The sequence below is a fragment of the Liolophura sinensis genome, chromosome 12, assembly GCF_032854445.1.
Source record: "Liolophura sinensis isolate JHLJ2023 chromosome 12, CUHK_Ljap_v2, whole genome shotgun sequence".
Classification (NCBI taxonomy): Eukaryota; Metazoa; Mollusca; class Polyplacophora; order Chitonida; family Chitonidae; genus Liolophura; species Liolophura sinensis.
The window spans coordinates 11,172,370-11,197,431 of record NC_088306.1 but is presented as its reverse complement, the minus strand read 5'-3'; the positions used below and the strand labels follow the sequence as shown (position 1 = coordinate 11,197,431).

The 25,062-nt window shown below is 40.9% G+C and overlaps 1 protein-coding gene across 1 annotated transcript in view; it reads left to right on the top strand.

Annotated features, from left to right (window-relative positions):
- The window catches only part of LOC135479688 (E3 SUMO-protein ligase RanBP2-like), a 62,041-nt gene that overhangs the window by 19,768 nt on the left and 17,211 nt on the right, over positions 1 to 25,062 (top strand). Inside the window, exons 13-33 of the mRNA XM_064759591.1 lie at positions 124 to 213; positions 818 to 909; positions 1,237 to 1,415; positions 2,859 to 2,979; positions 3,935 to 4,056; positions 5,018 to 5,219; positions 6,752 to 6,901; positions 7,721 to 7,793; positions 8,452 to 8,657; positions 10,072 to 10,248; positions 10,640 to 14,660; positions 15,544 to 15,771; positions 16,728 to 16,790; positions 18,087 to 18,188; positions 18,774 to 18,929; positions 19,997 to 20,119; positions 20,725 to 20,900; positions 23,117 to 23,192; positions 23,894 to 23,998; positions 24,236 to 24,340; positions 24,578 to 24,682. Of these exons, the coding sequence (XP_064615661.1) occupies positions 124 to 213; positions 818 to 909; positions 1,237 to 1,415; positions 2,859 to 2,979; positions 3,935 to 4,056; positions 5,018 to 5,219; positions 6,752 to 6,901; positions 7,721 to 7,793; positions 8,452 to 8,657; positions 10,072 to 10,248; positions 10,640 to 14,660; positions 15,544 to 15,771; positions 16,728 to 16,790; positions 18,087 to 18,188; positions 18,774 to 18,929; positions 19,997 to 20,119; positions 20,725 to 20,900; positions 23,117 to 23,192; positions 23,894 to 23,998; positions 24,236 to 24,340; positions 24,578 to 24,682 (6,672 nt within the window). The remainder of the gene's footprint in view (positions 1 to 123; positions 214 to 817; positions 910 to 1,236; positions 1,416 to 2,858; positions 2,980 to 3,934; positions 4,057 to 5,017; positions 5,220 to 6,751; positions 6,902 to 7,720; positions 7,794 to 8,451; positions 8,658 to 10,071; positions 10,249 to 10,639; positions 14,661 to 15,543; positions 15,772 to 16,727; positions 16,791 to 18,086; positions 18,189 to 18,773; positions 18,930 to 19,996; positions 20,120 to 20,724; positions 20,901 to 23,116; positions 23,193 to 23,893; positions 23,999 to 24,235; positions 24,341 to 24,577; positions 24,683 to 25,062) is intronic.

Genomic DNA, 25,062 nt, shown 5'->3' with positions numbered 1-25,062 from the left:
GAAGAGACTTGCAATGTTTTTGCATCCTGTAAAGGGTGAATTCCACACTAATTTCAGCATGTGACATTAAGCATGAATCGAATAAATACATTTCTCATGACTTATTCATTCCTTTTTTTTCAGTGGCTCACCTACTACAACCTGACAACCTTCACTGTCTGGTGTGGCTGGCCTTGCAGCACTACAGCTGGAGGGATAACACCCAGCCCAGATGTAAGATTTACATGTACCTCCCCTTTGTGTTTAATGTATGTATGGACGCTTGGATTGTATGACGTATTTAACAGTTTTTCAGCCATATGACGACTAATGATGTACGTTTTTCTGGGTCTGGGTTGAATGAACCATTGTTCTGTTGCAATGCATCATTAAAGTGGTACTAATTTGCTGAAAAAGAAATCCATCAGTACACAGCCTTTACCTGAATTTCCTTAGGTTTGGAAAATTTCTCCATTGTGTGAAAATCTTCCATTCTGGAACCTGAGAAAAGCCAATATGGGATCATTGACTTATATGAAGTCAGTTAAAAGTCCCAGCTGATGTTAAAAAAAAAATTGCCTGATTGCTGTTAACTGATACAAGATTTTTTGTTTTTATCCCCAGCAGACTGAATATTTTGTGTCATATGCCTCACTGATTTAGCCTTGTTCATCTTACCACTGGCCGTTTTAAAATTTAAAGTCTTAATTCAAGTTGAAAATATTTTGTGCTAGTTTACAAGACCAATATCTTCGTTTGGCATAGATGAAGAATAGTTTTATTGAAGGAAGAATGTGGCTCAGATTAAAGTAGGAATATGTCTTTTCCTTGTTTTCAGATGATTTTGATGTGTTCAGCACCTTACAGTATACAACAACAACAAACCTAGAGAATGCTGCGCCAGAGTCTCTTTGTCAACTGGACGTGGAGGTATGTGTTCTATCATATGTGCTCCTATTTTTTACAAAGGAGGCCTAACATCGTGGCGACATGTATTACAGAGATGCAGTAGTAATGTTACACCTTTTAAGTGAAACGGGCCTCTGATCATCAATTTAGTACTTGTGCAATCAAACTTCAGCAGTTTAAGGAATATTTTATTTCACAGTTATACCACACGTTTTGAAAATGTCACTAATAAAATTTCGACTGATCGGTTTTTGTTCATTTATAATTCACTGCTGCGGACAGAACTGGTTTCACTTTCAGCTGTGATTTGAATGAAAGAGATAAAAGCTTCATGTGAATATTTTCCAGGTGTTTCTTTATGCGACTGTCCGCTGCTCTGCCCTCAAGGTGCAGGAAAGTCGTCTGATCCTGCCTCAAGATGGAAGTCAGCCCGAGTTTTTACCCACAGTGCTGTGCAAACCTTTGTGTAGTAAAGAGCAGGCAGACTGGTGGGAAGCTGCATATAAACTCTATGCAAACATTGCCAAGTAAGTTAAGCATTGCCAAGTGAGTCAAGCATTGTCAAGTAACTCCAACAAGTGTATTCACAGGCATGTTATTTTCTGGGAGTTCTGCTGTTGTTGCAAATCCAAAGTTTTGTTTGCAACAACAACAAAAGAATTTATTAGGAAGAAAAAAACATCTTTTATGTTTATGAACTGAGTAATCGATTCAGGGACATTGACAACTTTATTGGCGGTAATTTTTAGCAATGATATATCCAATAATTCTGTTTTGTATTAGGTGACGAATACAGGACCAGTGTGTGATAAATGTACATAACAAACAAAAATCTGATTTTTTTGTTGTTGACGATAATCACATCTCTGTATACAGCTCAGATGGCATTAAATGTGGTACCAAATATGCTGTTTACATTTCTGAACTGTCTTGAGAATAATTCTGGCACCTGGCTGTTTGTAGATATTATTAGATTGTCCGTGATTCTGTGGTAATGAACTTGGTAATCAGAATATTTACTTTCTTGATCACTTAAAAATGATCAAAGATACTGGTGTTTGCAGCAACCTGCGGATGGTCATGGGTTTCCCCTGGGCTCTACCCGGTTTCCACCCACTAAATGCTGGCCGCCATCATATAAGTGAAATATTCTTGAGTATGGCCTAAAACACCAAATAAATAAATAAATAAATAAAAGATACTGGTAGAATTTCCAGTTTTTTTTATTTGTTTATGATTTGTCTCCGGTGGGAAGCCTATAAAAATATCTTGTTTAAAAATTCTATTATTTGTACATGGTTTTATCCTGTCTCATTGTTTTCCTAAAAACCCATTAACTTGTACATCGATTAACCTGAAATTTCCAACTTTTCTGGCATATTATATGCAGGGAGCTGTGACAGTTGTTTATGGGAATTGGTCGTAATTACATCTATGCCCATTTGCAACATTGGGAGAGATGCTTTTAAGTTGGTGCAGGACAGAATAGCAAATCTTCCAGCTTTTCACTTTATATGAAAATTTGCAATGTTATTTACGTGGCAGTTTTGTTCTGTACCAAACAGTTTGCCGCTTCTCTCAGAAGACTTTTTATGCAGGACATTGTCCTTGGCCTGCTGCTTATTTCCAGGCTTGAGATTTCATCGCTCTCGTCTTAACCCTGCGTAACAACCCTGTTACTCTGAGAATAAGCCATTCCAGGAATGTATGTGAAAGTCTTGAAAATCAGTGACACAGATAATTTCCTTACTGGCAGTTGTTTGTGACATTATAATGTTTTTCTGTATATTAGCCTTGTTAGTCAGACAAGGACACCACCAAACCCCACACCCCCCAACCCACACCCCCAAACCCCCACCCAGTCTCCCCCCTCTCCCAGAGGTGTACATGTATCTGTTAGTCTCAGACTGTTAGTGTAGATAACAGTCAGACAGACTGACCAATCATTGTCAACTATCTTTTCTTCACAGAGATAATTTCCCCAAATTACGACTGGTGTTACAGAGGGGTTTGGAGGCAGTTCGGATCATTGGGAATCACGGAATGTCCATCAACATGATCGTACACCTGGCTAAGACACTGGACGAAAGGGTAAGGGCGTGGCTCCGTTTCTCATGATGACACCCAGCATCCAAAAGTACAGGAGTGCTCAGGCCACACCAGTTTAAACGTTAAAGTTTTTTTATTTTACGGGTAGTGTAAATTTTTATCATTGTTAATGGAGGGTATAAATATAAAATATGAAAATCATCTAATTTGGGGGAATGTGGGCATATTTGCATGATCAGAAAGCCTTTAGCTGAAAACAGGAAAACTATAAAAGCGACAAGATCCGACAAAATAAAATGTTGGATTTTCAGTTACATTTTTATTCCATTTTGGGATTTTTTAGTGTCAGACACAGAATAAAATTTTTGGTGCCTTAGATTCACTTATAACCAAAATAATTTTGAAAATGAATAAAATATTTTTTTTAGATTTCCTTCAAACATGTTGACTTAACAGTTTCGAATCATTGAAGTTGTGAGCAACCTTCACTGTGCAATATTCTATTATTTATTTATATCCTGACATTTTCTCTACGCGTATATAAATGCGTATCAGTTTATCTGTTGCATCTGTGAAAAAAGTAAGCAATGTGCCTTCTTCGTCGTATTTCTGATCCTATTTATACGCGCTGCAATTTCGTTCGTGTCCGCGCCCACAGAACCTTTTTACTGTTTTGAACGGTGTCTGTAAGTAATTAACCATTCTACAAAGGTGCTTAATGATAATGTAATATGGATATTTACGTAAATTAAGCACATGAAGAATTACTACCCCCTCTTTTTTTGGGCGAACTATATATTGTACGGAACTGCATGGCCTTGTGATGCGGAATGTAACAAAATGTAACAACAAAAGTGTTATCTAACTTGTGAAGATTTTTATCGGGGAAGGAAATACTGAGATTTTACTGATGTATAAATAGTAAAGAATACACGCGCAGTAGAATGTAGGTAAATTTTGTTGTTGTTGATGTTTATGCCTTTCTCTTTTCACATAGGCATCAGAAATGAGAGCAAAACCAGACCAGGATTCCGCCTCAGACCCAGTGATATCAGCAGTGGAAACCAGGACAGCTCACTATTGGCGCAAAGCACTGGAGCTCCTGCACAAGATGGAAAGGTGAGCAGGGAAATATGGTTAAAATGAGAGCGGTAAATGAATGTCTTTGGACCAGGTATTTAGTGATAGTGACAGTTGTAAACTGGTGTAAATGCTGTTCTACAAGGTCAGATATTAACAGATTAAATGACCAAGTATCAATGACCCAATAATAAATGGTTATAACTGACATAATATTCTTGAACTATTTATTCTGATTCAGTATTTATATGTATGGACAATATTTATCGGCTAATGCTGAGCCACTGTTTATTGTGTGCAGTTATTGACTCAATATTAATGGACAATTTTACTGACCTTGTCGTTGTGGGCAAATAATTCCTAACCCAATATGGTATTTACTGGCCTAAGATTTTGTCCGCGGCATAGGCTCTGCATTTTATCTGATTCTGAGAGTTTCATTGATTTTAGAATGGTATAAGTTGTAGCCTCCAAAGTAATATTTGATCACTTTTATTTGCCTTTATTTAATTGCAGTTTTGGGGCAAAATTGTTTGTCATTATCTGCATTTATGGCCCAATATTAGTGGACAGTTACTGACCCAATATTACTGGACACTTGCGGGGCCAATTACTGGCCCAATATTACTGGACTGTTACTGGCCCAATATTAGTGGGCAGTTACTGACCCAATATTAGTGGCAGTTACTGACCCAATATTACTGCACAGTATTAAGGAGCAGTTATTATTGGACAATTACTGACCCAATATTAATGGACAGTAACCCAATATTAGTCCACAATTACTGACCCAATATTACTGCAAAATTTCTGGCCCAATATTACTGCACAATTAGTGACCCAGTATTAATGGACAGTTATTGACCTAATATTAATGCACAATTACTGACCCAATATTAGTGGGCAGTTACTGACCTAATATTACTGCGGAATTACTGGCCCAGTATCAGTAGACAGTTACTAACTTAGTATCTACAGTCAGTTGCTGATCTATTTGCAGACATCAGCCGGTGCGAATATCCCAGGAACGCCTCTTTCCGGAGGATGGGGCAAAAGAACTGGACTCAAAAACAATCAGGAGTCTGATAGGGGATGGAGAGTTGTATATTGGCGTCATAGCCATGAACAATAAGGAGTACGAGTCTGCACTGATGTCATTTGAGAAAGTGGAGCGACCGTACGCTTCTTACTACACAGCACAGGTAGTGAAAATCATCACAGTCAAGTAAATAGAAGTTGCTACACAGCACAGGTAGTGAAAATCATCACAGTCAAGTAAATAGAGTTTACTACACAGCACAGGTAGTGGAAATCATCACAGTCAAGTAAATAGAAGTTACTACGCAGCACAGATAGTGGAAGTCATCATGGTCAGGTAAAAAGAGGTAACTACGCAGCACAGGTAGTGGTAGTCATCATGGTCAGGTAAAAAGAGGTAACTACGCAGCACAGGTAGTGGTAGTCATCATGGTCAGGTAAAAAGAGGTAACTACGCAGCACAGGTAGTGAAAATCATCACAGTCAAGTAAATAGAGGTTACTGCGCAGCACAGGTAGTGGAAGTCATCATGGTCAGGTAAAAAGAGGTAACTACGCAGCACAGGTAGTGGTAGTCATCATGGTCAGGTAAAAAGAGGTAACTACGCAGCACAGGTAGTGAAAATCATCACAGTCAAGTAAATAGAGGTTACTGCGCAGCACAGGTAGTGGAAGTCATCATGGTCAGGTAAAAAGAGGTAACTACGCAGCACAGGTAGTGGAAGTCATCATGGTCAAGTAAAATGAGGTAACTACGCAGCACAAATAGTGAAAATCATCAGTCAAGTAAATACCAGTTACTGCGCAGCACAGGTAGTGAAAATCATCACAGTCAAGTAAATAGAGGTTACTACGCAGCACAGGTAGTGGAAGTCATCATGGTCAGGTAAAAAGAGGTAACTACGCAGCACAGGTAGTGAAAATCATCACAGTCAAGTAAATACCGGTTACTGTGCAGCAAAGGTAGTGAAAATCACCACAGTCAAGTAAATAGAGGTGACGAGGGGCCTCCGTGGCTCTGTTATCCCGCTAGCGCAGCGTAATGACCCAGGAGTCTCTCACCAGTGCGGTCGCTGTGAGTTCAAGTCCAGCTCATGCTGGCTTCCTCTCCAGCCGTATGTGGGAAGGTTTGCCTACAACCTGCAGATGGTCGTGGGTATCCCCCTGGTTCTGCCCGGTTTCCTCCCACCATAATGCTGGCCGCCGTAGTATAAGTGAAATATTTTTCAGTACGGCGTAAAACACCAATCAAATAAATAAATAATAGAAATAAATAGAGGTTACTACAACACAGCGGCGAGTGAAATTTGTGAAGAGTGTACAGGGTTGTTATTTTTACTATATTTGTGGTATTCAAATTCAGAGACACTCTTCGGAGTTGCAGCACTTGAGCGTATATTCATGAAATTTTGATTAATCAAACTCCTCATCCTCCACTTGTATGTAACAGAAAGGAACACAAAAAGAACCTAGAAGTCTTTAAGTAAGGAGCTTTGGTTTTTAAATGAATAGCGTCTTGAGAAATTCTTTGTTTAAAACTGTATTATAAAGATAAGAATGTTGTTGTGAACACGGTCTGGTGTTAAAATCACAGCAAAAGGTCACTCAGCATCTGCATGTAATTTGGAGCTCGAGAGGATTGACTTGATATTTGTTCCCTGTTTTGGACCTCAGTGTGTTGAATGTTGTTGTTGTAGGTGTACAAACAACTGGCTAACAGTGCGGTGTGTGACAAGACCAAGGATCAGCTGACGCCAGATGTCCGCGCAAAGTATGAAGCGCTTTTGATCAAGGCTAGAGACGCCTTCTATCTCACATTGGACAGGCTGCGTGGAGACAAAAACCATGTTAGTTCATCTGTGAATTTTTTTTTATTCCAGGTTTCAATTGATCAGAGAAAGTACTAGAATTTTGTTTGAGACGTTTAAGCGCCTGAAAACGAGTTCGGAAAAGTACTTGAATTTTTTTATGTTAAATATCATATTGTATTTGAAATTGAACATTTGGTATTAAGCTACCAAGATACATGTAACTAAATGTTCCTTAAAAGTGCTGGAAAACCTAGGACATTGGGTCCTTTTTGATTGGTGGATAACCAATTGTTATTTACATATACATGTATGCCGCTCTCCAGACATGCAAGGAGCACCATTAAACCCGAAAGAAGAGAATCCAGGTTATGATTAAAAAGTGAAAGTAATCAAAATAATAAGTGAATGACATTAGAAAAACCACTGTAAGCTAAGTCTAAACTATCATGAATCAATTTTGGATTTTATTTTTGGTTATTTGATTTATTTATTTATTTTATTGGTGTTTCACACTGAGTACTTAAGAATATTTCACTTATAATGACAATGGCCAGCATTATGGAGGAAGGAAACTGGGCAGAGCCCTATTACCGACGAAGTGCTGTGGACAATTTTAAGTGTCACAAAACTTTTTTTTCATCCCAAACTCGACAATGAATATCACAGTAGCTCTTGCTTATTGGATGAGTAGAACTTCACAGAAATGTCTTCCACAAGTAAAAATTAATGGTAGGAAAATTGGGTTTGGGTTCATAAAGCTGCCCCCCCCCCCCCCCCCCCACCCCCCCCTCCCTCAATCATGCAAGCATTAAACTCCATCGTGTTCATTCAGAAAGAATGCCGCTTGTCTTGTAGGAGCTCAACAAGTTGCTGTCACGTGACCTGGATGATATAGAAATCAGACTGTCCCGGGCAGACACAGAGGAAGGTAACATTTACAAATCTAAAACCTGATTCTCAGTCACTTGGAGGTTGAGTGTGGCAGGAACAGTGTTTCAAGTTTTCTCATGACATTAATTCACTGGCTCTGACCAGGAAAGTTGAACACGTTTCTACTTAACTGGTGGCGACCGATGAGGGCTCGTCGGCGATATATCATTCACTGGTGGCAGTGCTCTCATGAGAAGCAGGCTTTAGCAGGTTTTGTTTTCTTTACCAAAGATATTGCCTTCAATAATCTAATAATAATCTAATAAGATTCATGGGTTTTTTTTGTCATTTCTTACTCATTTCTAGAGTGTCCTCTTCAGGAGGCGGTAGATCCAGGGCCCGCGGCCCACAGCCATAGTCACTTTCATTGACCTAGGGCTGAGTGGTTAGAAAGAGAGCAAGGCCATCAACTCAGCCGTCAATGTCCAAGCATTGATCTTAAGCATTTCCGTGACCAGTAAGAATAAAGCCCCAACTGAGGTAAATTGACAGGAGGGCGTTTTCACTGGTTGCACGAGATATTGCCAGCAATCACACTTGTCGTTACTACTCTGGTTTTACTCTCTTATTTTGTACGTGTAATTTTTTTTTTTTTTTTTTGTTTGTATTATCAGAGTCGATCATTCAGGTATGAACTTACCATTTCCACTTGTCAGGTATTCAGAATGACAGTGTTAACTTGAGTGTGAACTCTGAGGACTTTGAGAGCCCCATGGGGCTAACAGGTGTGCAGACCATGCCCATCGCTACCCCCAGCAGGCTGCCCTACCTGGCCCAGAGCACCCCTAACCTGAAGCCCATTGTCAGGAATACGCTCTCCACACTGATCGACGAAGACAAGCCTCACTTGTCAATGTCTGAGGTGAGAAGTTTGGTTTTTCTGCATTTACCAGATTTCAAGATATGACAAACACATTTCCGTGAAAATAAGTGGAATGGAATATAAAACACATGTAAGTAATTTATTAATGTAGCATGCGTTACAGTTATAAATTCGTTAACAGGCACTTCAGTTCTAATACTTTTTCAAATATGTTAATTAGAAATACCTAATTAGAATGTATTCCGGCTTTAACAAATCCAGCTTAACTGATCGTCAGTCAATCTTGCTTTCTTTTAAGGAGGTTTAGCTCCATCTAGGTATTACCACATTGCAACATTGTTGTTGGTTTATTGCCGTGGTTAGAAACATACAAATCAGTAATTTGTACCGGGCGTGTGTACGTGATACGATGAGAGAGGCTGTTTTTTTATCGACTGTTCTTGCTTTCATGTCAGATCACCTTTCCGATGCGCCCAATACATCGCTTGGGGGTTTCCGCACTTCAAACTTCCTTTTCATAATGATGATTTCTGAGAAATTTACTCAAGTCTGTCACATTTCACTCAAAGTTTCACTCACAGTGCTGATTCATGAGAATTAAACAGTGGGGTTTATTTATATCACATTTAATTCTTCGTTGTCTCCCTTAGTGAGAGACATGAATACTTGCTTACACAGCAAGTAACAGCTTCGTCTTATAAAGATTAACAGTCTTCAAAAGATTAAAAGCTTAGGAGGATTAACTTCCTTTGTCTGTTCAAGTTACTGTATCGTACAGAATTTTTGTCACATCTTACAGGTACAAATGAGTTTAAATGATAACATTGTTACTTGAATGCTTGAGTTGTTTTATTACTCGACATTTCTGTATTGAAGTTTGATTTTCGTTTATCAATTGTCTGAAAATTCTGCAAAAGTTGATTCCTGCTTATGTGTCTTCTCACTAAATACGCGAAAGTTTAAAACCCATGAATAAAAAAGCATTTACAGTGTTGCAATTTTATGAAGAATAATAGTAATCCAAACGATTAGATGTGGTTTATTTATTTGTTTATTTATTTATTTGATTGGTGTTTTACGCCATATTCAAGAATATTTCACTTATACGACGGCGGCCAGCATTATAGTGGGAGGAAACCAGACAGAGCCCGGGGGAAACCCATGACCATCCGCAGGGTGCTGGCAGACCTTCCCACGTACGGCCAGAGAGGAAGCCAGCATGAGTTGGACTTGAACTCACAGTGACCACATTGGTGAGAGACTCCTTGGTCATTACGCTGCGCTAGCACGCTAACCAACTGAGCCACGGAAGCCCCCAGATGTGGTTTAAGGACAAGGAGGCCTTCCAGTACTACGGATGTGATTCGGTTTTTAATCTGTGTCATTCATTTACTCATTCAGTCATTTAGTGTTTGCTGAACGCCATGGTCAATCACATTCCTCCTTTCCACAGGTCAGTGGACGTATCCGACCCAGCCCAGAGCGTCTTGAAGCCCAGATGAGAGCACTGACCTTAAGTCAAGACACGCTGCTGAAGACAGTGATGGAGCAGAACAAAGAACTTATCCAGAACAACAAAGAGATTATGGATGAACTGAAGGAGTCACGCACGCTCAACAAGCAGCTTCAGGTATCTTAAACATTCAGTTTCAAATCTTTTGCAAAAAATATATTTTATCCCTTTCAAAAGTGACTAATGGTTGTTGTTGTAAGGGACATCCTCAGGCTATCAAACTGTCCATCTCTCTGTTCATTCCTTCAGTTTGTCTGTCAAGCTCTTTATGAACACAATATGTCACAATTTTGAAGCCTCTGCCAGCGTTTTAGCATTCAAAGACAATTTTCATTTTCACCTCGAGACCATTGGCCAAGTTCACTATGACTGCTATAGGTAAAATTCATATCATCTGCTTTAGTGATGCCATACTATAAATATGACAGATTTTTGATATTGAAGTTATGTAGGTATGAAAATGCAACCATCCAACAAGACTCATTTTGTTATTGCTGTGTCATTACAGGACCAGTTGACTCAGATGACCCAAGCTCGTCTTATGGGAAGTGGTCCATTTCTGCCTCCCCAGGGGCTATCACAGACACTCCCCACAGGCTCACCATACATGATGGGTGCCCCACTCCAGGCTGGAGGATTCCCTTACTCACCATCACCCAGCTGGATGCCTCAGTATGGCTACCAGATGCCAAGCCCAAGCCATGCAGGGAGCGTGCGATTTCCCTCAGTGAACAGACTAGGGCCAAGGCATCACCCCATCAATCAAGGGGACTTCTACAGTGGCCCAGCTTACAGCTTTGCCACTGCAGACCTGGAGGAAGACATCATTGATCGGGATGACAACGAGGAAGAAGACCCTTATCATATAGACGGGGAGTGCTTTGTCGATGATGGGACAGGGGCACAGCCGTATTATCTGCAAGATGTACAAGACTGGCCATACGGGAATAGAGCAGGACTTGAAGGCAAATCCACAATAACCTACCAGCCACATATGCGCCCACCAGTCCCACAACAAGGACTGGTGGGAGCAGGGCTTAGAGGACAGTCTCTGCAGTATGGTTACCGACCACCAGTGCCATCCCCTGCCATGCCAGGCCCAGGGTATTTCTCTTCCCCACAAACCCATGCTTCTGTGTATCCTTCAAATACCACTACACACTCATCACTTGCCACTGCTCTGGCAACTAATGCTCCAGGCCTGTTTAGTGCCCAGGGCACCGGCAGCCCTAACCTAACCTCTACAGTCTCTACCCAAGCATTGCCTCCTAATGTTGTGGCAGGCCAGGCTATGGCACTGAAACCTAATGTGCCAGTCTCCATGGTAACCAGACCACAAATGGCTGGAAAATCTGCACCGATGACTTCTGTTGGCCAGCCTCTTGCAGGACAGCTGAGTACAGGTCAGACAGCTTCTGCGCAGAGACCAGACCAACCTGCGGCTCATCCCTCCACACCTACACTCCCTGAAGGTGTGTCCCTGCTGTTTGCAGGGAGAGCAACCATCACAGCCAATGCTAATAAACCTCTGGCATGTAGCTTGAAGATGTTCCACATTGTACGGGGAAGCAGACCAATGATCGCTGTACAAGCTGTCACAGAAACCAAAGAGGTGGTGATGAACCATGAATTTTCCGCAGAGGTTCAGGTAAAGCCAGCCATGTTTGTGCCAGACACTTTTGAGTGGACAAAAACTGGCTCCACGGATAAGTTTGTCCTTAAGTTCAGTGACACCAACGAGACGGCTGGCTTCAACTTGGCTGTTGAGAAAGTCAAAGTGCTGTTGCAAAACATTGCTGCTGCAAGGGAAGGTACACCAACAGGGACTACATCTGCTCCAGCATTGGCGAAGAGTGGACAGCCTGTTCTTCAGACTGGTGGCTCTGCCGCTGGCATGCTAAGCCAGATTGCAGCCAAGCATAAAGACACACAAAATAAACCCTCTTTACCAACTGTGCCGGCTGCTGATGCAGCTAAAGGTGATGCTGGCAAAAATGTTTTTGGAGGATTCACTTTCAAGGCTGCACCAATCATCAGCTCTCCGGCTACATCAGGAACTGAAGAAAGACAGAAAGCAGTCCCATCTGGCAAGGCACTGACTAGTCCATCCAAAACAACAACTAAGCCGTTTGAGGGATTTTCTTTTGCTGCTGGAACTCAGAACCCAGCAACACAGCCTGGACAAGGTGCTGCCACGCCCTCATTTGCTGGTCTGTCTGCTGGCAATACAGCATCACCTGTGGTCAACAGATCTCCGGGAGTGAAGGTAACAGCTGGGAAAGACAGTCCTGGAAGAAGAGAGGAAGACACTGTGGATGAGTACGAACCTAATGTGGATTTTCAACCGGTTATTCCTTTACCCGACCTGGTGGAAGTGAAGACTGGTGAAGAAGAGGAAGACAAGCTGTTTTCCGAAAGATGCCGATTATTTCGCTTTGACACGGAATCAAAACAGTGGAAAGAGAGAGGAGTGGGTGAAATGAAAATCCTACGACACAAGAAGACGAAGAGAACAAGAATTGTCATGAGACGAGACCAAGTTCTGAAACTCTGTGCCAATCATTACCTGAGCGAGGACATGAAGCTGAGCCCCATGCCTTCTTCAAGTAAATCTTGGTGCTGGAATGCTGTGGATTACGCGGATGAGGAGGTAAAGAATGAGCAGCTGGCCGCTAGATTTAAGAATGCAGAAATAGCTGCTACTTTCAAGAAAGTCTTTGAAGAGTGTGTGGAGAAGATCAAGGCAGAACCTGAGGTCACCTCATCTACAGATGCTCCGACAGCCAAAGTGGAGGACAAGTCTCCTGCGGTTTCTAAACCTTTGTCAGAGCTGTTCAAACCTGCAGAAGGATCGTGGGAATGCAGTGGATGCTTCATACGTAATGAAGGCACAGTGAAAAAATGTCCAGCATGTGGTAACTTAAAGCCTGGAGTTAAACCAGAAGATGTCAAAGAAGAACCATCATCAACTTCGGCTTTTGGGGCCACTGGCACTGGGTTTAAATTTGGCTCGTCTGGATTCAGCCTTGGCTCTACAGGAGGATTTTCCTTCGGCTCTCCTGTTCCATCTTCCAAGGGAGCTTCTGCTAAACCTGAAGCTGATAGCTCCACTGGGTTTTCATTCGGCAGCCCTGCATCTTCAAGCAAAGACGTGTCTGAAAAGTCGACCACTGGAATATCTTCTGGATATACTTTCGGTTCCTTTTCACAGAACAAAGACGCATCTAAGCCAGCAGCAAACAGTACCAGTGGAGTTGTTTTTGGTGAACAGGAAACGAAGCCATCCAGCAGTGAAGCAGCTGCGAGTCAAGGTAAGAAAACAGATGTTAGTTCCAAAACTTTATCCGAACTATTCAAGAAACCCGAGGGATCCTGGGAATGCTCTGGCTGTTTAATCGTTAACAGCGCTGCTGTGAAAAAGTGCCCTGCTTGTGGCACTCTGCAAGCTGGTGTGAAGCCGGAAGAAGTGCAGGGCGCGTCTGGCTTCAAGTTCACATCAGGAGCTGGGTTTTCTTTTGGTACCCAGACAAAACCAGCTGAGTCTTCAGGAAGCTCCACATTCACATTTAGCAGCTCTGAAAAGACAGAGGGGAGTTCAGGGTTTGTGTTTGGAAGCAGTTCCTCTGGAAACAAACCAAGTGGCTTCTCTTTTGGTGTGACAACCACAGCTTCAACAACTGCTACTGAAGCAGAGAAAACGAGTGGCACACAGGGTAAGACTCTGAAAGATTTGCTTCAGTCGGATTCGCCAGCCACCGGGTCAACATTGCTGACAGACATAGCACAGTCAGAGACATCCACTAAAACCCCTGTCTCATCCAAGAGTCTTTTTGGATCTTCCACAACAGGCACAGTAGCAGGTGCCCTTGGGGGCACAGGCTCAGCCAGTGACTCTTTTGTCTTTGGCTCTCCGTTGACAAAGTTCACATTCACTGGTGTGGGTCCCTCAACCCCAAGCACCTCAGCAAAAGCCCATGTAGTCACCTCCCCCAAGTCACCAGAGGTAGATGATCATGGACACTATGTGAACAAAGAAGGGGAAGACTCCCACATCTTCTTTGAGCCTGTGGTGAAACTTCCAGAAAAGGTAGATTTGAAGACTGGAGAAGAAGAAGAGACCGTTATGTTTGAGAGTCGTGCAAAGCTGTATCGATTTGACAACAGTGAGTGGAAGGAGCGTGGTTTGGGAGTCGTGAAGCTACTCCATCATAGCAAGAACAAGAAAATTCGAATCCTTATGCGAAGAGACCAGATCCTGAAGATTTGCTGCAACCATCAGATTACAACAGATATGGACCTGAAGCCTATGGCAAAGTCAGAGGGTAAAGCCTGGATCTGGCATGCAGTGGACTTTGCGGATGAAGATCATAAACATCAGCAGCTGGCAATACGCTTCAAAACACCAGAAATTGGGAACAAGTTCAAGGAGACGTTTGAACTGGGACGTCAGCTGGCGGCAGAAAGAAGCCCTGTCAAGGGGAGCCAATCAAACCTCCAGAAGGAGGCACCCACACCTGCTTCTGCTAAAGGTCAGTAAAACCGTTCAATCATGTCCTGTATGTAAATTTGTAAGAGCGTAAAAGTAGCAGAAATATCTTACAAGATGAAAGGATACATGTGATCATAAAGGTGAGTCGTCATTTTCTCAGGCAGATCAACCGATGGAAAATAGATAGATGCATGCACCTGTGCAGGTTACCCTCCCTCTGTTAACCTGAACCATAAGAAATTTTTCATTAAAACCAAAGTGGAAGAAAACAGAGCATGAATTAAAGCGTTCGTGAAACGACAACTGAAAAGTTGCCTTTATTACTTCTTCTTTTTTTCTTCGTTTTTTTTGTTGTTTTTTTGGGGTTTTTTTTTTGGTTTTGTTTTTAAAGATAAAATGCAGTCACATTGTTGAATAGTTAAGGTACATGTACATATGCGTTCCAAGAATTCAAGTACTTGAGCACATTTGTCCAGCTTTCCTCTCCAGTTATACACGGAAAGGTCTGGCAGCATTTTGTGGATGGTTGTGAGTTTCCCACAGGCTCCATCTGATTTAGTACCACTGTAGTGATGGCTGCCGTCGTATAAGCATGGCATAAAACACCAATCGAATAAATAAATAAATGAATGGAGTGTAGATATTTAAAAATAACCCCGCCCCCCTCAAAAAAAATGTGAAAACAAAAGTACTCCATTTCTGAGGCCTTTCCACTGGCCTTGATTTCTTTCAGTGAAAGAATGAAAAAAACAAAGTCTTAAAAGTTTTGTTTACACCTACATCCTACATGTAACTTCATGACACAAAAGGACATAAGTTTATGCATTAGACCTAGTGAAGAACCATCATTTCAGTGTATTTTTCTCATCTTCACTTCAGTTCATTGTGAGGATATCTTTGATTTTTTTTTTTTTTTGCTGCAGCAGGTGAGGATGATGATGTTGTGTTTGTGAGAGAAGAAAAAGCCACACCTGAGCAGGTGGTAAAAGCCCGAAGTTACAAATTACCTGACAATTTCTATCTGTACGAGAAGGTGCAGCCCTGCCCAGGGTGTTTGGGGTGCGTGGATGGTGATGAGGAGAAACTGACTGAGATGCTGAAGAACTCCCCTGCCCCACCTTCCACCAGAAGGAGGTCTCCAAGGAAGTCAGGTATGAAAAAACATTTGGCTAAGACACACAAGGCGTGGTCTCAAACATGGCCATGATAAGGGATCTTGTAGGTTTTTGTGACTCTCCGCTGACAATAAGTGGTCATCAGTGCTCATATGGCCATCTGTCTACGTAGTCCTTGGTCGAAGACCACTTGTCTTCCACCAATGCATATCTAGTCAATGGTTTACTCATGACAATCTGCATTTCTCCGCCAATAAAACTGGCTACTTTTGTAAAAGTGACCCTAGAGCTCACCTAGACTTTCATTACAAAATTGAAAATTAGTGCGTAAGTTTAAAAAATAAGTTGAGGAATTTATACCACAAGCTAAGACAAAATCTTACTGTACCTCGAAGCCCTCGTCACCCTAGAAGAAAAAAGAAAAAATCACTGTGTGATGTTTAAAGTGATTTGTAATTTGCACACGCTGAAATTCTGTAAAACCTTCACCTACAGGTCATATTCGTATTCCAGTATGGTGGCTGAGGTGAAACAGGCATGAGATTTGTCCTCTGTTTGGAAGAATTCCTCTTATTTATACAAAAAAATAGATCAGAAAAAATGTTCCGAATTCAATTCAGAAATGCTAAAAATGACAAAATTATGAATATGATGTGTAGTTTCATCTTTTTCATCCCAGTGAGACAGGGGTGAGACAGACTGGTGTGTATGTATGTATGTATGCTTGGTTTTTTACGTCTCAGCAGGCATGGGAATTTTCCTCCAGTTGGCTGAATTCAAACTTTTTTTTTTTTAAAAGTTCAAGGAAATAAAAGCAGCTGATTTTGTCGTAACAGGTGATTGATAATGTAATTTGGAGGTAGGGTGAGGTATTTTCAGACTTTGTGTAGAATTTTCTGAACTTTTAGAACTTTTTTGGCTGGCCATCAGTTCCCATGGCTGCTGTCTGATACTTGTATGTTTAGTATTATAATTCATCTTTCTGATTTCAGAATCGGAGAAAACTGCAGCTGTGTCTCTGTTTGGATCAGCACCCGTGACAAACACGCAGTCAGGTGAGTGGAGAAACTTAGTGTTAGTAAACAAGGTGTACTGCCTAAACAGTTGTGGGGAAATTAGTGGCTTAGCTGATATTATTTTCCGATCGCTTTGTGCATCGTCCTTTAATACAGTGCATGCATTGCTCTCCACCTTTCACTGTACATCACTGTAGATGGTTGTGGGTTTCCCCCGGGCTGTGCCCGATTTCCACCCACCATTATGCTGGCCGCCGTCGTATAAGTGAAATATTCTTGAGTACGGCGTAAAATACCAATCAAATAAATGAATAAATATTGACATGTAACACCAAGGGAAATTATTCTGTTTTTTGAAAATGACGCCTTTGGCTTAATTTTCACATTTAGGTGGAAGAGTTGCTAGATAGAAACATAAAATCAAATCCAGAATTAAAAAGTTAGGATAGATGGTTTTTTTTCCTGTTGGTTATTCGTTACTTCTTAGGTCCTTATGTGGCAAGGCAGAGATTCATACACTCCAATTTTAGACCCTGGTATTCGCAGGCGAAATTCAGTTAAAAACTGAAATTTGGGGTAGAAAAAAAAACTCAATTCTGTGTGTATCTAGTACAAATACTCAAATTTTGGATAAAACTGAATTGCGTTCGAAAATATACGGTGTGCGTTGCGATGAGCAGTCGACGTCAATTGCCATTGGCTGCATCAGTGAAAAGCCAAAGGGCTCATGCATGGATGGCGGTAATTAAATTGAAGTTAGGTATTAAATATATTCAAACTAATTTAATAAAGTTTAGTGGGTATAAAACAAAGTAGGAGTCCATTCATTGTTAGTTTTGTGGTATGCCAGGAAGGTGAAAGAAAAGTAGACACAACATGCGCTGGCTTTCACTTTGATACACGCTATACCATTGGCTGTGTGTCTCCTGTGGACCAGTGAGTGAGCTTCTGACAAATTACAAACTGTATACAACAACACGATAGCCAGTAGACAGTTGTGGATTTAAACTCAATACCAGGTTATAGATGGTGTTTAAAATATGAATAAAGTCAATCTGGACCAGAAAAAACTCAATTTTGAGTTTCTGGTTGTAAGAAAATTGAACTTGTATGAAATCCCAGGAAGGGCTGTCAGCAACCTGTGGATGGTCATGGGTTTATATCTGGTTTCCTTCCACTATAATGCTAACCGTCATCGTTTAAATGGAATAATTTTGAGTATCGTGTAAAACACCAATCCAAAAATTAAATCAATCATTTGTCTATTATCTGTGTCTATTCTTTTTGAGTGCTAAATTTGACAAGCCATGGTGTATTTTCTGCCTTTATTTCCAGACTCTGCAGTCAGTACGTCCTCAATGTTCGGCAGTCAGTCAGGTGGACTGTCTTTTGCTGCCTTAGCCCAAAAGTCGGCTACACCTTTTGCTTTTAAACCAGGTTAGAGGTTTGCTTATTTTCTTGGCTTCCATGCACCCATCAGCATATCCCAGGCATCTGTTTAAAGAATTTGTTTAAAGTCTAAATGAACATTATTACCTGGTTATCTGGCTCACACTTCTTGCAATGCCTGTGCCATTCTGTACACTCACTTGACACCACTGCCACAGATTTATGCTTTAAACCCTCTTTATTAAATGTGGTATTATTTAGGCTCAGCCCTGCTATTAATGTTCTTGTGCAGACCTGTAATCAACACTAATTAATAAAATTGCTTTAGGTGTCGGTTGAAATCAGGATGTGAATATTTTAGTTAGAAGAGATCGGAGGGAAGTATTAATAGAAAGTTAATTTCTGCCTCATCACGATACATGACCCCTAGTGACTTTGGTGTTGTTCAAGATTTCTTTTCAAGATTTAGCAGTGGTTGCAGTCGGGGAGATGTTTAATCTTCGAAAAAGATGTGTTGAAAAGATCTATAGAGATGCTGCCGTTACCATTGGGAAAGTAGGAGACGAAAATGACCGGTCACACCCCATGGGTACAAACACCTAAATATTCAAACCCTGGCATCTCTGTTTTCAGATGGAAATAAGCCTTTCTCTTTCTCTGGGGCTGGAGCTCAAGTCTTTGGAGGGAAAAAAGATGATGGTGCCGCTGGAGATGATGATGAGGTTGCTCCTAGCAACGACATCCATTTTGAACCAATCATTTCCTTGCAGGAAATGGACGTGAAAACTGGTGAGTTCGTTGGCACTAATTACATTGAACAAGCCGGGTTTAGCCAGAGGTTGGAAAGAGGTGTGCAGATATTTTCTCTCAATGAAGGTGTCCTGATAATAATTTGGTAAATACAGAGATTAAACTATAATCGTATTAAGCATAAGCTGGCTTCCTCCCTCGCTGTACGTGGGAAGGTCTGACAGCGACCTGCGGATGGTTGAGGGTTTCTCCTGGGCTCTGCCCATTTTCCTCCCACCGCAATACTGGCCGCCGGGGTTAAGTGAAATATTCATGAGTATGGCATAAAACACCAATTAAATAAAAAGATATCAAGGAGAAAGTCAAACAGCTTTTTAAAAAAGAGTGCAGTCAAGGTATAATCTTTACTCTAGCTTTGTAAATCCATTGTCCTTTGGTGACAGTTCCAGAGTTGTAAAGAAAGGGTCTGGTCTCTCTGTCTCTTTCTCTCTATTTCTCTCTCACTCTCAATGCTTTATCAGTAACTATTGAAGCTTGACACACATCCTTTTTTTTGTATTACTGGTCGTATTGCATGTGGCATTGTTTTGTCATTCAATAAACTTGATAGCATTGCCACTATATGTACAGAACCATTTCACTCTAAGTTCTAAAATTTAATCACTTTTTGTCTCCTCTGTCTGATGTCCTCACCGCTGGTATGTGGGAAGGTCTGTCAGCAACCTGCAGATGATAGTGGGTTTCCCCTGGGCTTTACCCGGTTTCCACCCACCATATCGTATAAGTGAAATATTCTCGAGTACGGCGTAAAACACCAATCAAATAAATCAAATCAATCTGATCAGAAAAAATAAGTCGCATCATTTTCAAATTGAGTTATGCCACTTTTTAGAAAGTGCTAGTTTTTCATGTCAACAGTGTAGGTGAAGAACTGCTTCAATGAAAGAGTTTGAAATAGGATGAGGGTGTGTCATTTGGTCATCACTCCCAAGCCAGATGTCATTGTCTGCTTATATAATATTCACACTGTCATGGTGGGCAAATCTTGAGGCCCCTAATCTCTTTGTTTTCTGCTATTAAGTTGTTTGTTATCATCGTCATCACAGGTGAGGAAGATGAGGAAGTATTGTTTTGTCAGCGCTCAAAGCTCTTCAGGTTTGACAAGGAAGCAAAGCAGTGGAAGGAACGTGGTACAGGGGAGATAAAAATTCTAAAACACAGGGAAACTGGTGAGATTTTATGTGAAACACAGGGGAACTGGTGAGATTTTATGTGAAACACAGGGGAACTGGTGAGATTTTATGTGAAACACAGGGGAACTGGTGAGATTTTATGTGAAACACAGGGGAACTGGTGAGATTTTATGTGAAACGCAGGGGAACTGGTGAGATTTTATGTGAAACACGGGAACTGGTGAGATTTTATGTGAAACACAGGGGAACTGGTGAGATTTTATGTGAAACGCAGGGGAACTGGTGAGATTTTATGTGAAATGCAGGGGAACTGGTGAGATTTTATGTGAAACACGGGAACTGGTGAGATTTTATGTGAAACACGGGAACTGGTGAGATTTTATGTGTTTGTGTGTGCGTGTGAACAGAAAGAAAAAGAACTTTCAGTATTTGTGAGGTTGGATTTCAAAAGTTTACGCATTTCACGGACGCACAGTTCACTTAATTCATTTTTCCGTATTTTTTTTAGAAAATGTTTTAGAATTAGCTTAGAAATTCTGAAAATCACAAAATTATAAGGTGTGTGAGGTAGTTTGCTCCTATTTCATGCCAGTTTCTCATCATTAAAGGTTTGAAGACCTGAAAATCGTGATGTTTTTTAGGAGCATACCGGATTCTCCAACGTCGGGACCAAGTGCTGAAAATCTCTTGTAACCATCTTCTGACCCCTGACCTCCAGTTGAAGCCCATGTCCACATCCGAGACGTCATGGTGTTGGACGGCCCAGGATTACGCAGAAGAGGAAGCCAGAGTTGAGCAGTTTGCCATCAAATTTAAGGTGAGTACGCAATGATTTTTTGATAATACCTGATCTACAGCAATTCTTCAACTTTTTGACATGTTGGCACGGTGTTTATTTAAAGATATTCTGAGAGCATTGTGTAGACTGGCCAGTAATATTACAGTTTTTTGTGAAGCCCTGAAATTGGCCAACCAAACAAATGTAGTTTTGTCTCCAAAATGAAATTAAACGGGTGCATAAATTGCACTGAAGGTTGCTCTTTCATATGAGGAAAGGATGAGAAATTAAGATAACAGAATCAACCACATTTGTCATGGTTCTGTTGAAGTCATGGCTAAAATTAGGCCAAACTGAAAAATTTTGGTTCGCAAAATTCTTATCAAAATATGGACATATTGTTAAATTTGGGAATTGGGTGAGATAACTGAGTGAGTTGAGCATTAAGCCATTTGCACCATTAAGTAAAGCAACAAATGTAGTTTGAATAAAACTTCCTCTGGTTTGGTTACAATTTTTAGTAAGACAGTTTGTAAGGTACCAAGTATACAGCAGTTTCTGTCTCTTAAAGAAGAAAACGTAAAACACTGACACTATAAGCTGAAAAGAGCACATTTTTTCTATCTGGTGGTGCCTACTGCATATTTGTGCGATTCTTCCTTGCCATACATGTAAAGCCGGCATAAATCGCTGAGTCAATCGCGTCTTCCATCTTTAACACCCTGTAATATATGCTGGGGGTGTGTTGCCTCTCAGCCAGTAAGAGTCGTTAAAACTGGAACGTATGTCCAACATTCCGGTTTCCTGATTGTCAAGCAGAAAACAAACTGTACTGTTCGCTACCATCTGGGAAGAAGAGTTCTACCAGAAATGAACAAACTGCACTTTGCCGTTTTCTGACGGCAATATTCCTCCTACTTCGGGACTAATTCTTAGGCAAAATGGAGTCGCCCACAGCGGATTTTGGCGCTGACTTTATTTATAATTTATCAACTTGAGGTACATATTAGAATTTTGTTTGTGGCATGCACCTGTGAGGAAATGCATAGTCTTTTCAATGGTATTTGTTTGATATTTAAATTTTCTTCTCCTTTAACTTGAACTCTGTTATAAAAATGAACTAGAACGCTTGCGTTTCCAGTGGTTCTGGTTAATGTCAAGTACAATTGCATGATTATTTGTGTGTATAAGCCACACGATTGTTGGTCAGTTGATCTAACTCACGTGCTGTGCCACGTTTACTTTTGGTAGGTCCCACATACAAGTACGACAATAATCTCTAATCAAGTATCAGCACGGCCATCTGTCACAGTGTCACCTTCGTTCGGTGTCAGAACCTCCAGATGGTTGTGATGGTTTACCTGTAGAAAGTTTCCATACAAATTTGTTCATACACACACTCAGAAGTCACTTAGTTGTGTTTCGGGGGCCTCTGTGGCTCAGTTGGTTAGCATGCTAGCGCAGTGTAATGACCCAGGAATCTCTCACCAATGCAGTCGCTGTGAGTTCAAGTCCAGCTCATACTGGCTTCCTCTCCAAGCGGGCGTGGGAAGGTCTGCCAACAATCTGTGAATGTCTGGGTTTTCCCGGGCTGTGGCCGGTTTCCTCCCACCATAATGCTGACCACCCTCGTATAAGTGAAATATTCTTGAGTAAGGCGTAAAAGGCCAATCAAATTAAATAACAGTTGTCATAAAAAAAATTTTATGAACGCTGTCACGGTGTCACCTTGAAAGTTTGGTGTCAGAATCTTGAGATATTTTCTAGACATGGCCGTGATCGAGAGACTAAGACTCTACTCCAAAGTTATCTTGCTCAACATCAGTTGTACAGTTGATTATTATGACCATTCTTCATTTGTTGCTTAATATTAGAGGCAAATTTTAGCATCACAATGTGTGAAAGATCTCAATCTCTCATGATAGAAAGTACATGTCACCAAAGAATGAAAGAACTCATGAAAGAAGAATTTTATTTTTTCTAAAAGGGGCCTTCGTGTCTGAGGAGGTTAGCACACCTGCACTGCGCAATGACCCAAAAGCCTCTCACCAATGCTGCCGCTGTGAGTTCAAGTCCAGTTCGTGCTGGCTTCCTCTCCGGCCGTATATGGGAAGGTTTGCCAGCAATCTGCAGATGGTCGTGGGTTTTTCCTGGGATCTGCTGGCTTTCAAGAAATATTCTTGAGTACGATGTAAAACACCAATCAAATATTAACCTAAAAGGAATTAATGAGACAAATTTTGTACTTTTTGCAGAATGTAACTTTAGCCAAGGAATTCAGGGACATGTTTATCAAATGTCAAAATGACATGAAAGTGAAGGAGCAGAAAGGTAGGTTTCTTGACACTCATTCTTGTGGAAATTTGTGTTTAATTCACACTAATTGTTTCTCTTTGCACTAATCTTGTTGAGGTATTTTGTCAAGTTTTGGCCGTTTCCATCTACTTGGGTAAGCTGTTCAGAAATATGCTACATCTTTACCAGATCATTTTGAACTACCCTAAATCTCTTCAAATGCGACCACCGACAGAGTTCATGTTTTGGCATATCAGAAGAGTGGTATCTGGCCTCGACAGATTATTGCTTAATTTCTATAAAGTTCATATGTGCCCTACCTAAATAATGCATTTTTCGTATTCAAAATCTTATGACCGCCCCATGATGGCTCAGTTGGAAGAGCGTTTGCTTCTGGCATCCAGGGTTAATCCTGGGTTGGGTGACACCTAAGACGTTAAAAGAGGAAGTTGTATAGCTTCATCACTCTGGCGTTCAGCATTAAGGGGATAGTGCAGCGACTAGCTGACCACTATCAGTATAATTGTGTGGGCGGGGTGGCTTACTTGCCTTCGGTAAGGCGTCTCAGCGAAGCAGCACTGGATAGCTGAACGTCATTTTTCCCCGGGCTGTGTTCGGTTTTCTCCGACCATTAAGCTGGTGGCCGTTGTATAAGTGATATATTCTTGAGTACGACGTAAAACACCAATAAAATAAATAAAATAAATAAATAAATAAATGAAATCATGTTTTTCTAGCTGGTGTGGTAGAGGAGATAGTAGAACCTTCTGTGAGAAGTTCAACAGGGTTCACAGCTGGGGACAAAGACAATGTCTGCTACAGTCAACAGCTGGACAAAACAGGTATTAGAAAAAGCTTGTGAAAACTGAAGCATTGCATTCCCCTTGAAGAGTTTTTGCAGTGATACATAAAGTATAGGAAATCACCAACTTTCTTTCTGTAGCAAAAACTGTTCAGCCTTAAAAATAACCAGGCATTATGGGAAATTTACAGTGTGGCAAGAACAGCTGCATGCAAAATGGAAAAAAGGAAATTTTGTGAATCAAGATTGTCAAAAAATTAAAATCACATTTTTGTAGCTGGTGTGGTAGAGGAGATAGTGGAACCTTCTGTGAGAAGTTCTACAGGGTTCACAACAGGGGACAAAGGCAGTGTCCACTACAGCCAACAGCTTGACAAAACAGGTATTAGAAAAAGCTTGTGAAAAATGAAGTATTGCATTCCGCTTGAAGAGTTTTTGCAGTGATACATAAAGTATAGGAAATCACCAACTTGCTTTCTGTAACAAAAACTGTTCAGCCTTAAAAATAACCAGGCATTATGGGAAATTTACAGTGTGGCAAGAACAGTTGCATGCAAAATGGAAAAAAGGAAATTTTGTGAATCAAGATTGTCAAAAAATTAAAATCACATTTTTGTAGCTGGTGTGGTAGAGGAGATAGTGGAACCTTCTGTGAGAAGTTCTACAGGGTTCACAACAGGGGACAAAGGCAATGTCTACTACAGTCAACAGCTAGACAAAGCAGGTAATGCAAACAAGTTTAGAAAAGAAAGTTTTCACAGCTTCCGTGTCTCTTCAGACAAGAGTTTTGTAGTAATACATAGTATTAGCTGATATTAAACTATGAAATACAGTTTGAAGAGTGAACATTTGCCTTAAATGTAGCTGGCTGTACAGATCAGCTACAAATAAAGAAGAATTGGAAATATCACCAGCTGCTGGATTGTGAGTGAAAAGAAAATGTTCACATTAAAAATATCATGGGATAAAATAGGACATAGATCATGGGAATGCCAAATTAAGCAAATGGGTGATAAACTTAGCTATGGAAGTCCAGATCATGGTTTTGTAGCTGATGTGGTAGAAGAGATAGTAGTAAATTCTGTGAGAAGTTCAGCATAGTTC